This window comes from Suncus etruscus, chromosome 7, assembly GCF_024139225.1.
Source record: "Suncus etruscus isolate mSunEtr1 chromosome 7, mSunEtr1.pri.cur, whole genome shotgun sequence".
Classification (NCBI taxonomy): Eukaryota; Metazoa; Chordata; class Mammalia; order Eulipotyphla; family Soricidae; genus Suncus; species Suncus etruscus.
In genome coordinates, this window is record NC_064854.1 from 78,493,267 (window position 1) to 78,506,912 (window position 13,646).

General features: G+C 33.5%; 1 protein-coding gene across 1 annotated transcript in view; it reads right to left on the bottom strand.

The window, feature by feature from the left end:
* KHDRBS2 (KH RNA binding domain containing, signal transduction associated 2) overlaps positions 1–13,646 on the bottom strand; it is a 412,537-nt gene that overhangs the window by 150,772 nt on the left and 248,119 nt on the right. The window contains exons 5-6 of the mRNA XM_049776928.1: positions 5,915–6,042; positions 299–497 (exon numbers count right to left, since the gene is read on the bottom strand). Coding sequence (XP_049632885.1) covers positions 299–497; positions 5,915–6,042 — 327 coding nt within the window. The remainder of the gene's footprint in view (positions 1–298; positions 498–5,914; positions 6,043–13,646) is intronic.

The window sequence follows — 13,646 nt, forward strand, 5'->3', positions numbered from 1 at the left end:
TTATTGAGTATATGAACAATTACATATGTTAATAACTATTTCCTTGTGAAATAGATGAGTCAGTATAGTTTAAATTTTAAAAGGTAAGCAAATTAACTTGTGCTTATAACAGTAGTTATTTGTAAATAAGGAAGTTATTCTCAAAACGTTGTCTTTTAAAATGTACTTTTTGTTTCAAATAATATTTGTCTCTGCAAAACACATCAGCAATTATATTCATGCTATATGAATCCCTTTGAAGCTTAACTTATTAATCAATTTAAAGCTCCCAAGAACTGATTTCTTTTAGGATACTTACATATTCATCATATGCTTCATGGGCTAGGGGAAGGGGTGCCCTGTATCCGGGCACTGTAGGTGCACCTCTGGACCTTGGAGTAGGAACACTTCTTGCTACAGGGGGCACAGGAAGAGCTCCACGGGTTAGAGTGGTTCCTCGGGGAGTGAGAACACCTCGTCCGGGAGGTGGGGGAGGAGGAATGGCACACCCACGACCCCTAGGAGAAGCATAATATACATATAAAAAACAAATGATAAGAAAAGAAGTAAAACAAATTTCTCAATTTCAAAGCCTTCATTTTCATTATAGAATCTGAAATTTATCTGTACATGAACTTTTGTTTCTAAATATGTATTCTGGTTAAATTCTTTAAGAAGTAAAACATTTTTACCTCCATGGTGAAAAACAATGTGCACATACTAGTTATTATTTATAAAAACTAGGGGCCGGAGCAGTGGCGCAGCGGTAGGGTGTTTGTCTTGCACACGTCTGACCTAGGATGGACCTAGGTTGAATTCCCCGGCATCCCATATGTTACCCCGAGCCAGGAACAATTTCTGAGTGCACAGCTAGGAGTAAGCCCTGAGCGTCACGGTGTGTGGCCCAAAAATCAATCAAACAAACAAAACCACACAGGTATTTCACTTAGGAATAACAACAACAAAACAAAAACAAAACAAAACAAAAAAAACCTCAGAAATATAAAAGACAAAGCCTTAATATTTTATTACAAATTTGTGAAATTGTCTCAAAATAGTTTTTTTTTTCTGGATCATTCATTACACACATAGAAGTCAACATCTCTTCCATGCTGGAGTTCATTGGTAATAGTGTGTAATGTGGTCATTCATAAAAATAAATGATCAATCCATCTTTACTTCTGAAAATGTGAAACTCTAGCATTGCTGTTTTATTAATTTATTACACTGCTTTATTGTGAGATCAACTGCAATTAAATTCCACTGTCACTGATCTAGCATCATAAACATAACCCACCAAATTAGTGTAGATGCTGATTGACCTTTTCCCCTGATTATATTTGCTAGGTTAAAAAGGTTACTAATCTGCATTAAACAATAGTCTGACTGCAGTACTTGACATAAAATAACTTGTTTTAAAAGCTTACAATCAAATGCTTGCAGTTATCTTTTACAGATTTCAGAGGTCTTTAGAAGGTTGAGTATTTGTCTGAAGTTATTGGGCAAGAGCATAAATATTTCACATTTTTTATTATGTCTGAAAGGTTAGTCTCCCAAAGCACTACTTTCTGCAGGAACACCTAAAGCTTTAGGAAAAATGATGATCACTGGTATGTCAACAATCAAATCACACTGTTTGGCAGCAGTTACTTTTGGGGGTGCAGGGTTATGCTTTCTGTTATGAATAACAGTTTGCCAACTCTTACTTGGTTTTAGAAATTGAGCTTATATGAGAAATAGTACAAAAACTGGTAAAGTTTTTAAAGTTTTATTTTTTTAATAAATCGTTATTTAAGCACCATGATTACAAGCATGAATTGGGTTTCAGTCATAAACAGAACACCTTCCTTTACCAATGCAACATTCCCACCACTAATGCCCCCGCTCTTCCCCCACCCCTGCTTGTATTAGAGAGACAGGCATTCTACTTCTGTCATTATTTAACATTGTCATGCTAGTTGTTAGTGTAGTTATTTCCCTAACAGCTTTCACTACTCTTTGTGAGCTTCAAATTGTGAGCTGGTCCTTCTGACCCTCCCAGCCCTTAACTCTATTGTCTCTGGGCCTTATTACAGTAATATCTTTAATTTTTCTTTAAACCCATAGATCAGTGAGGCTATTCTGTGCTTATCTCTCTCCCTCTGACTTACTTCACCCAACATTTTTAAAGTTTTAAACCGATAATAGAGTTGATGAAAAGAGAATTTATCAGAGAATATATTGTATATCTAATGTGAAGAGAACATTCTCCTTGCTTAGAGTATGGGAAAATATATAGAAGGTACAGTGTCCACTTCCAGCATGAGATAACCAGGAAAATAATATTTATATTATAGTGATAATATAAAAATTATATTAGAATATTAATGTAAAGATCTTACCTTCCTTGGACTTCTAAATATCTCTTCCCTCATAACAGGTAGTAATACATCCATTCAAAAAGGCTATTCATTATTTAAACTTACCTTCTAGCTTGCCATTTAATTTATTATTTTGACACAATCAAAAGTACAAATGTATGAGTAATGATTAGATGTTCACCCTAACATATAGTTTTTATTTTTGGTTATACTAGTAAATAATTATAATACTGTCACTGATAAACCTGAGGTGGATTTTCTTTTTTTTCTAATTGGCAATAACAGATTTCAGCACATGTATCATTTCTTTATGTTTTAAAATTATAATGCTTACGTCAACCTTAATTTTTCATTTTATCCTTCATCAAATGATTCACAGTGGCCAACAATCTTGTCTCCCAAATTAACATATTACTTCCTTTGCTCTATGTCCTTTCCATATAAAAGGATGCCCATTATTCACTTCTCCAATATATCTCAAGATTCAACTTTAACTATTTTTGGACATTGCTGGTGGCTGAATCCATACTACCATTTTGTTTATTTAATTTTTTATTTTTGAAAAGTTATTTGTTACCAATTTCTAATCTATTTTCATTTCCAAACTAAATGCAATCTACTTGTGGCTGTTTTCACTTTGTTAAAAAATACTCTGCAAAGTCTATTTATTTCCAAATCCACAGAGTACCTTTATAGTCATCATTCTACTGTACCTCATCCTTTTATACTGATCATATTAATTATTCTCTATAAAATACCTTCTTTAGACATTTATGATTGCTTTTGTCCAAATTTTCACTACTATTATTCTTTATTTTCAAATTCATTTCACTGTCTTTACTATCCTGGGCTCCTCCTTAAATAAAGTCTTTTCTACCTTAGTCCCCATTCCATTTTCCTTCTTCATAGTGCACTCAGCTATCTTTAATAATGGCTACCATATGTTTGTTTACTATTATTATCCATATTCTTAGATGTCTTATATCAGGTTTCTTCACTTGTCCCCAATTAAATTGGCTTGGATTTATTTAAATATTTTCATATTCTATGTAATATCCTAATCCATAATTCACAAATTCTAGAGTTGTTACTCTAAATAATTACAATGCATATATTAGTTTGAAAATAACTGTTTTGTATGCATACTCTAATTTAAAAATTTTGACAAAATTGTCACACAGACTAAGCTATTTAAAGGCCCATAAAATAATGGCCCCCATCAAAATTTATACTAACAATCTATGAAGCTAGGACTAATTATAAATACAATAATGTGTTTCATTTACCTTGCCCTTTAACTTAATTTTAGTTGATATTAGTAATCTCTAGTAGTCTATACCGGAGAAAGTTTCCACAAAATATAACTGGATACTATTCCCCCAGATTTTTAGGAAAAATCTAATAACGTATCTCTGTTCTTTTGTGCACATTTCTATTTTGGAAAATTTACATTGACTGCCCTGCATTGAACCTGTCAATTTTTCTCTATCCTTGCTTTCTATCTCCCTTTTATTTACTCTAATCCTAATCACCTTTAAAATAACTTAATAATTATTCTTACTTATATAAAATTTGTCATATATTTCCATGTACTAGTTATCTTATAGCAGCAGAAAACATAATATATACTAAGTACTAGATAAGATCAGCATTTTTTGACTACAGAAGAACAATTTTTATTAAGTAAAGTGATTTAATTTATTTAAAATAGCTTTCAGTAATGTGTTTTCCTACCTACCCTGTTAAAGTTAAAAATAGACATATTTTGAAAATGCTGATTCCATTAAATTGTTGTTTGTAAGCTGGTCAATTATATTAATTTTGATCAATAAACATCTTCTTAAATAGCATTATAGATTAATCTACTTTTTAATGATATAATATAAAATAAGTTCCCAAAAATTTATAGAGCATTTCTTTAGTAAAATCTAAATTGTGAGAAGCATTCAGATTTCTTTAATATTTTACTTAGAAATATAGTATGCTTGAGTTTTTTTTCTGATAAGTACAAGACATTTTAGATGGCTACTTAAAAGTTAAAACAGGTGTTTTTAACAGCAGTGCTTTAAATTTTTGGTATATAACTTAGGAAATAAATTGAGTGGACAAAGATTCTCAGCATCTCTTAAAGTGATTCATATATTATATATAACATTATAGTCTATCTGTGTCTTCAGAGATTTGAAGGTTATCTTTAGCAGGGAGAAAAGAATGACTGAATTTCACACTCTGTGAAGGATGAGGTTTTTTTTTACTGTAACTTTTTGCAAACCAATTCTTTCATTAAGAACTTGGCACCATCAACAGAGACTGTGTGAAAAATAAAAGTTTGTTGGCACTACAGACAATGAACTGGATTGGACAAACTAGTTTGTCTGGAGCCTAGAGTTGGTCTTATGCCAGGAAACTTCAGGAGTAGGGTCTCCTTGTATTTAGGCCAAGGTTTTCCTTTCCGTGTCCCTCATATTTTGGGGGGCCTATGCAAACAATAATTGCCACTCTAACACCATTTTACTGTGCTTCTTTGACTCTAATCCTTAAGAAAAACAACCCACTTAAACTTTTGAGGTTAAGCTAAACTAATATGCATGTGCATGGAAATGTAAAAAAGTACTTTGCCTTCAATGTTTAAGGAGTTACATAAGTTTTATGTCTTTAGATTGCTTTGTGTGCTGCTAAGAAATATCATGTACTACAATCTGGGGACTTGAGGGACAAAGTAATTGTACATGAGTTCTGTTTTATTTTTCTTAATGTTCTTTGGCTGAAAGTTCAAAGTTAAGATATCAGCAATGGGACTACTGAGAATTCTGTTTATGGTGATTGTCCTTCCACTGTAACTTTACCTTGTCCTCCTTCTCTGCATCTTTATTCTCATAATTAAAATAAAAAAATTAAAAAAAAAAGAACTTGGCAAATTCATGGTACTACAAAACAAATGTGATGTACAAAGACCCCAACTTCTTTATAAAATGAGAAATATCAAGTTAAATGTTCTCTGAATATTAAGGACATTACAAATTCAAAATGAAACTTGGTTTTAAATACTATTCGCATCTGTCATACAAGAAAACGGTTTCTAGATTTCTGACCTTGTCATTCAGTCAATCATCTATCCACCTATCTATTTATATATCTATGTCTATCATCTACCTGCTTACCTTATCATTCTCTTCCTATATGATTATGTTGTCTCCATTCAAGAGTCACTTAATCACAGAAAGATCTGTAACTTTCTATTTGGTCAACATTAACCTACTTCAGAAATGAAATGCCTATTACTTCACCTCTGGAAAGAACCAACAATTGAAACTCAATTTTGTTTATATATGAAATTGTAATCAGCTGCATGACCCTGGGCAAATTTCTTAAACCTTTTGATCAAACCAGTAAATAGCATTTACCCTCAAATGGAGGATTTGGTGAGATAATTTTTGAAGGAATTTTATTTTTTATAAACAATCACTGTTATGATGGCTAATATTTATTCTTAGCTGTGAATGTGACACAGATCGGCTAGCAAAGAATTGCCATCATCTTTGTTATTAATTTACTTAAAGTAAGAACAACTGTACCTTGAAGGAGTTGTGGGTGCTATTCTGATTCCTCTACCTCTAAGACCTCTGCCACGACCAGACTCTTCTGAACCATTTAAATAAGATAATTCACGTAGTTGTTCCTGGCGAATTTCATCATTGTAGTCCTAAAATAAAAATTATCTGATGAGTTCAAAGAGGGATTAGGGTACTTAAAAAAGAATGAATAGCAAGAAAATATTTGGTTATTTTTTATTTTTAGGAAGAAAAATAAAAAACAATGTAAAATAGTATATATGTTAAATTCTTTTTGTATTTTTGTATTTTTTTCTTTTTGTATAGGCCTCTCTGCAACCATACATTAGAATCGGTATTATCATAATGATTGCATATGGAATGATGAATTTCCTTTGTCAGCAAAGAATTTAAAATATTACCAATGTAGAAACTTGAAAATGTTCAATCAGATGAAAATTTCATCATTGGAAAAGCTTTTGCCACAAGGGAAAGAACCTCTAGCTAACTTTGTGGACTATCAGAGGTCAAATGTCAAGAGTTTGAGTATTCCTTTAAGGCATGACAGAATATTATACACTGGCATCATTTACTTCCTAACTGCCTACTTTAAATTCTTCCATTTGGAACCAGAGAGATAGTACAGCTGCTAAGAAGCTTGTCTTGCATGCAGCCAACAATATTCAAAAACAAAATTGGTATCACTGTCAAAAGTGATCCATGTGTAATCACAGAGTACTTCCACGTGTGTCCCTCAAAAAAATCAAATAACCAAACAATTTCTTATTTTGAGTCTATTTTAAACTCAACTCTTTGATAAAAATCTATTAGCATAAAGAATTCGATACATTTATTCACATAAAGAATAGACACTGCTGATTTATTCTTAGTGTAAACCTAATCATTTTTTGTTGATTTATCATCTGCTTTCTTGGGCACTGAGTTTTTATGTTTTAAGAAGTGAGTTCTCTATCAGTGAGGTTGTGGCCATAAGAATACAGTCTTCTAACTATTGGTGTCATTGTGAATTAATTCCAATTGATCTTTTAAGAAATCAAATAGTTCTCATAAAAATATTGCCAAAGATCCCCTTAGTCAATATAAACTCACTAAAGTACACAAGTATCCACTGATTGTGTCTCAAGGATTTCTTGTCAATATTGGTAATTTTCTTTTAATCTTAAGATAATATGAAAGTCTAAAAATCTACCATTTCTTTCCATTGGGTTGCTAACTATTATGTGAGAAATACCTATTTTTATTTTCTTTTTGTTGTTTTTTTTTGGGGGGGTGGGGTCATAATCAATTATGCTTAAGTTACCTTTGTTCTGAGATCTAAGATTACTACTAGTAGGATAGGGAGATCAAACATCTTATGAGATTTAATTCCATTTTGATATCTTCTTATTTAAGATAAAAAATAGCATATTGTCAAACTAAAAGATAGTGAAAGTTGTTTCCAGAAAATTTTAGTAAAGAAAGTCATCTTAAGTTTTTCTTTTCCAAACCTTTCCCCTGTGATGTGCCAGCCTCAATTTTTTTAGGCGCTCTGACCAATTCCATAGGGTCAGGCCTCCAATTACAACCTACGAATAGATCTTTTGTCTATAAGTGATTGTGAGTTTGTATGTGGTGGACTCCTCTATGGTTTATACATAATCCCTGCCATAATCTCTGTTATATATTTTTCTCCCCTCCATTCTTCACCCTACAAAACTCCGATTCTCTCACCCCTCAACCCTGATCTCTCCCAATTTAACCCTCTTTATCCTCAGTTCTTATTTCTTTGGGAACCAGAACCTTTCCCCATCCCCAGCAAACTTCCACCCAGTCCTTAAAGATAAAGGACACCCTCTCAGCCCCAAACTCTCGCCCCAGAAAGAAGCTGCAACCACCACTTCTGCTGACTCATTCTATGTGGCCATTTTAAATAAAATAGATTGAGACCATTGTGAATTACAAGTCTATCACTGTTGTATTTCAGGCATATAGTGACAGTGAATTAGGGTGACTGGTGTTGACCTCCGTCCACCATAGCTCCCAGCATGCATTCCATACCTCATCCTCAGCTCCCTGGATTACTGCTGTAACAAGACCATTTTGTAATTAGTTTGTTATAGTTTGGCTCTCTCAATTCTATTGTCATTGACTTTGGCTTGGGTATTTGGATCTAACCTTTTTTTTCCCACTCAATGCTCCTGAGATCAGTTAGTCCCTGGGTCCCATCGACTTTCTTTTTCTCAATTTGTAGGAAGAGACAGGAATATGAGGCAAGACAAAATGTTTCAAGATGTAAGGTTCTCTGTAAAGGCCAGGAGTCCTTATCTAGAAGATATATATATTTTAAAAAGAAACAAAAACAAAAAACAGGGGAGGGCAAGTGTGGTAAAAAAAATTTTTTTTTTGCACAGGTGCAGTAAATGTTGGGGGGAAATTAGAAAAGAAATTTTCTTGGCCTAAGACTTAATACAGGGTGTCTCAACCCAGAAAGATTAATGTCAATAAGACTAACTACCACTTCCAGGCATGTTGGTTGTCTAACCCCAAGGTCTTTCTTATGGTCCCAGGAGTTCTGTTAGCTACTGTTGTCAAAGTCAGTCGTCTCTAGAGATCTTGTTTCTTGCGCAGGTTTTAGGATGGAGCGTCTTCTGATTTCATCTCACTATTAGGTGGTGAGGTAGGGCAACATGCCCTAATAATAAGCTGTTGTTTGCTTATCACCAGGGTGTCATAATAAAGTATCCTGGAGCAAGTTTTGCTTGAGTGGTATTAGGGTTTCTCCAGAGGGAGTTTGATTTCGGGTGATTGTGCAGGAACCTTGCAGGAAACTGTGCCAGTTCTAATGTTGGGATACGTTGCTTGTGTTGGAAGGTCAATGTCCAATTGATTGCAGCCTAAGTCAAGTCCTCATGTTTACTGTTCAGGGTGGAAAGTGACCCTGTACTTTAAAAATTATAGTTCTTATCCCTTTTAGGCAAGAACTTCTCGAGCTGTGGGTCCTTATGTGGCCCTTTCCACCCATCTTTCTTCAATGTGTACTGTTACTTATTAAAGGATTCAGCTCCAGAGGGTCCCCCAGCTTGAGGTCACTACCTGATCCCTGACTGCTGCAAACCATTTATAAGACTCCACAAGACCAATGTGCAGGATGAAAATGTGCCCTGGATCTTATTCCTCCCTCAGAATATATCAAAAGATATTCTGATATATATAATATCAAAAGATATTAATGATGTTATCTATATTTTATGTATGTTTTTGTAGATACATTTCCTTCCTAGCTATATCTCTTAGTGTATATTTCCATGTGTAGAGGTAGCTTCCTTCATCCCTTTTTTTAAATTTTGTTTTGTTTTTCTTTTGTTTTGTTTTGTGTTTTGCTTGTTTTGTTCATGCTTAGTAGGAAATTCTAGACTTGCTTGGTATAAGAGCTCAGGTCAAAGCTAGGATACAGAGATTGCTTAGCTTGTTATTTTTACCCCAAAATGCACCAATAATATAATATTGCTCCATTCCATTTGAATAGGCACATTAAATTGGGGAAATATTATAAATAGAAAGAAATTCTTATCTAATAGGGATAAGAACATAAATTTTATAGTGCAGGGGAATTTTCCATCCTGAATATTTGCCATGGGGGCTCGACATATCTCTCAATTGATTAAACATCAACCATCTTACCCTGAACTCCAGATCTCAACCTTAGAACTGGCACAATTCCCTGCACCAACACCAAGAATCAAACTCCTGCTTAGGAAGTCCTTAATTATGCTCTGGCACCAACTTGCTCCAGGGTAGGTTCATATGACTCTTTAATGACAAGGAAACAGCAATAATCTCACCTGAAGGCAGTTTGCCCTTCCTCACTGCCTAACATTGAGATAAAATCAGACAATGCTTCATCTTCAGATCTGTGCAAAAAAACAAGATATATAATAACAAAAGACATATTTTGACACCTGTGCCTGAGAACTTTTCATGGACTATAAAAAAAGACCGTGGGGTTTGACAACGAACTTGTCAGGAGACTGATATTGGTCTCATGACAATATATTTTAAGGGTGGATACGCCCTGTATCTCTTAGGCCAGTGGTCAGCAACCTTTTTATTCAACTGAGCCAAATCTTGCCAAAACCATGATTGAAATTTATTTTGAGAGCCACACAGAACGTGCACTGACAGAGGCTAGGATCAGAGTCCTGACTCCTGGATTGGCAAGCCGGCACACAGAAAAGCCAAATTGAAAGTGTAAAGAGCCACATGTGGCTCATGAGCTGCAAGTTGCTACCACTGTCTTATGCAAATAAAATATCCTAATTGCTGCAATATTTACTGTGTCTATGCAAAGAAATAAATGAAAAATAACATATTCTCACCCCTTTTTTCTTTTTTTTCCCTTCTTTTAATTTTATTTATAGCCTGAGATAGAGGCTCCTTTCACTTTTTTTTTTACCATAGATACAGGGGTCTCAAACACAATTTACCTGGGGGCCACAGGAGGCAAAGTCGGGGTGATCCTTGAGTGCAAAGTCAGTAATAAGCCTTGAACATTGGGGGGTGTGACACAAACAACTAAAACAAAACAAAACAAAAAAGATTCCTCTAGGGCAGGGCCACAAAATGTTGTACGGAGGGCCACAAATAGCCCGTGGGCCACGAGTTTAATACCCCTGCATAGAACCACAGAACATGAGTCATTTTGTTCATCCTTATATTTCTATGTATTCCGATTAATTTTGAAAAGAAAAAAATGGTGGCTGTAGTTTGTACAGCAAGCTATACACAAACACAAAAATCACACTAACAATCCAGGGTGCTAATTGTGGAGGTATTTGATGCATGCTGGGAACTCTGGTGGTGGGAGGTCAACAGTGGTAGTGAGAATGGCTTCAATTTACTGTCATTATATCCCTGAAATACAACTGTGAAAGACTTTTACTTCAATAAACATTGGTCTCAATAACATTTTTTAAAATAAAATAATAATAATAAATAATAATAAAATAAAAATAAAGTAATAATAATAAAAATAATAAAAAATAAACATTTTTTAAAAAAGTTTTGGTTTTCTGGGGCCAGAGAGATAGCATGGAGATAGGGTGTTTGCCTTGCATGCAGAAGGACGGTGGTTCGAAACCGGGCATTCCATATGGTCCCCCGAGCCTGCCAGGAGCGATTTCTGAGCATAGAGCCAGGAATAGTCCCTGAGTGCTGCCGGGTGTGACCCAAAACACAAAAAACAAAAGTTTTGGTTTTCTAGTGTGATTAAATGTGTTTACATTAAACTATAGTATGGATACAAAGAGGCCTATATTTATTGCTTTTTTAAAAGTCTTTGATATAGTTTTATGGAATTTAATCACAGCAGAATCTCTTTAAAAATTGCAGACAATTATCTAAGATGAGCAATATCTTTATCTTTTTAATATATGTTTATATACCTTGTTATGATTTAAATTTTTAAAAATCATCCTCAAAGTACATTTAAGCTTAAAAACAGCAACAAAAATGAACCAAACATACACACAGTTCAATATACTTTTTCTTTATTTAGAACAAACTTCAACATTAAAGTTTTACCATAAATTTTCAGCAATACAGTCACTTTTTCAGAATTTATTTGTAATATTTATTCTCTTTTCTAATTCTTTAAATCCACCTGTTATCTGTTCTAATGTTAATTCTTTAGTCACTTCAGAGAATTGGTATTAAATTTTACAAAATGAACTTTGATGTTTTATTTTTGTATTATTTGGGGGATGAATAGTATGCAGCAGAGTTCAAGTTATACTTATGGATCTATATCCAGGAATTAATGCTCATGCTCTTCAGGGGACCAAATGTAGTCCTTGGTGTCAAATGATTGGTCAAATATATGTCAACTTTATTCATTTAAAGTATCTCTTAAACTATCTTTATCTTAAACTACTTCTTCTGCTTCAAATGTTAATTAATTTATTGGAAAACTTTGACTACCCTGAAGAATTATTTCTCACCTTTCTCGAGATGCCTCTTGGCAGTGATGAGTAGTTCTATATGTGGTATGATATATTAAACTGGGATGTTACATAATGTTTCTTAATTCTTGTACTATTCCCTATGACTAATTTTGATATTTTAACTTCCTATAATGAAACCCAAATATTCATTTACTTTTTCTTTATTTGAGGGGTGTGGGAGACATATCCAACTTGCTTAGAGTTACTCTTGGTTTTGATCTCAGTAATTACTCCTAGAAGTTTTTACCGGATTATATAGGATTCAGAGGATTGAAATCAGGTTAGCCACATGCAAGGTAAACAGCCTATCTGTTTTTGCTTTCTCTCTGCCCAAATACAAATGTTTTTAAGGACATCTGGATAGTGAATCTTTTAGGGGAAACATGGAGAAGGTACTTGTAACATGCCTTAAGACACATGGTACTCAGGGCTTATTTCTGTCTCTATGCTTAGGTATCACCCCCCCTGCAAACCAAAGGATACTAATATATTGAAATTGAATCCAGGTCAGCTGAATAATATTAAGTGCCCTACCCACTGTCTAGTTCTTAATAGTGAATTTTTAAGAAATATTTCAAATATCCCTAGATCAATTGAATAATTATTTTTTATGACAGTTACATATTTCAAAAGTATATTTATTATATAAATATTAACAAGGTTTGAAAATAAAAAAATCTCCTTGATTCATGAATAGCAAACTTTATGTTATGTTAATGGGAATGAAAACAATTTAAATTGCTATTATCCTTTCACCAGAGCATTTTGTTGACCAAGCACATTGTGAATGAGCAGTGATGTTTAAAAATGAGTACTTACTTCTTCAAATAATGAACAGTAGGTTTCACTTGAGGACTCAAAATATCCTTTGTAAATTACCCTAATTTACTGATCACTGTAAACCACACTGTTAGCAGATGTGCTTTCATCCTCCTCTCATTCACATAAAAAAAGGCAGTTTCTATTTTGCTCAGTTTTAAAGCCCCCTTAATTTTGTGAATTGTGAGCATTGATATCTACCTGAGTTACTTGATGTCTTGGCTCCTCAAATAAGTTCTCCTATTCATTGAGACTTTGAAGTAATTTATTGAGTTCTCTCGAGCTATGAATGCAATAAAATCTTCAATAAAATATACAGGAAATATATTCTTTAGTGTATAACCCCCCCTCCTTAGTTATATTGATATATCCTCTGTATCTTACTGTAGTTGTCACCTCAGACTTGCTGTTTCATCTTTACATTTTTATATTATTCTATTTTGTATGCCTCATGAACCAACAACCTCTGCTAGCTTTACATTTTTTTTCTGCTATTTCAATACTTATCTCAGTCTTCAAAGAATTAAAGGATCTAAAGAGATTTCCTTGGGTTGGATTTTGGTTTAAGAAAATGTTGTGACTAGTTTGTTTTTAAGCAGAATATTAGACTTCTCTCCATAATAAAAAGACAACTATTTCACTTTTAGTCATTATTTGATTGACTGCAGTAGCATTTAAATATCCTTCAAGAACTTTTCTTCAAGAACTTTAAGTTAGCTGATTACAAAAATGATGTAATATTCTATTCATGTAAGCTTCTTTCATGACATCCCTATGAATGTTAATCATTTCTAGCATTTGACCCAAGTGAGAAATAAGTAGCTCTCCTTCTTGCTCGAATAGCTAGAAGCCACAGTATGATTATAAACTAGCATAATTCTAACATTTTAATAACTAATAAAGTAGATAAATCTAAGAGAGGGAAGTATGACAGAAGA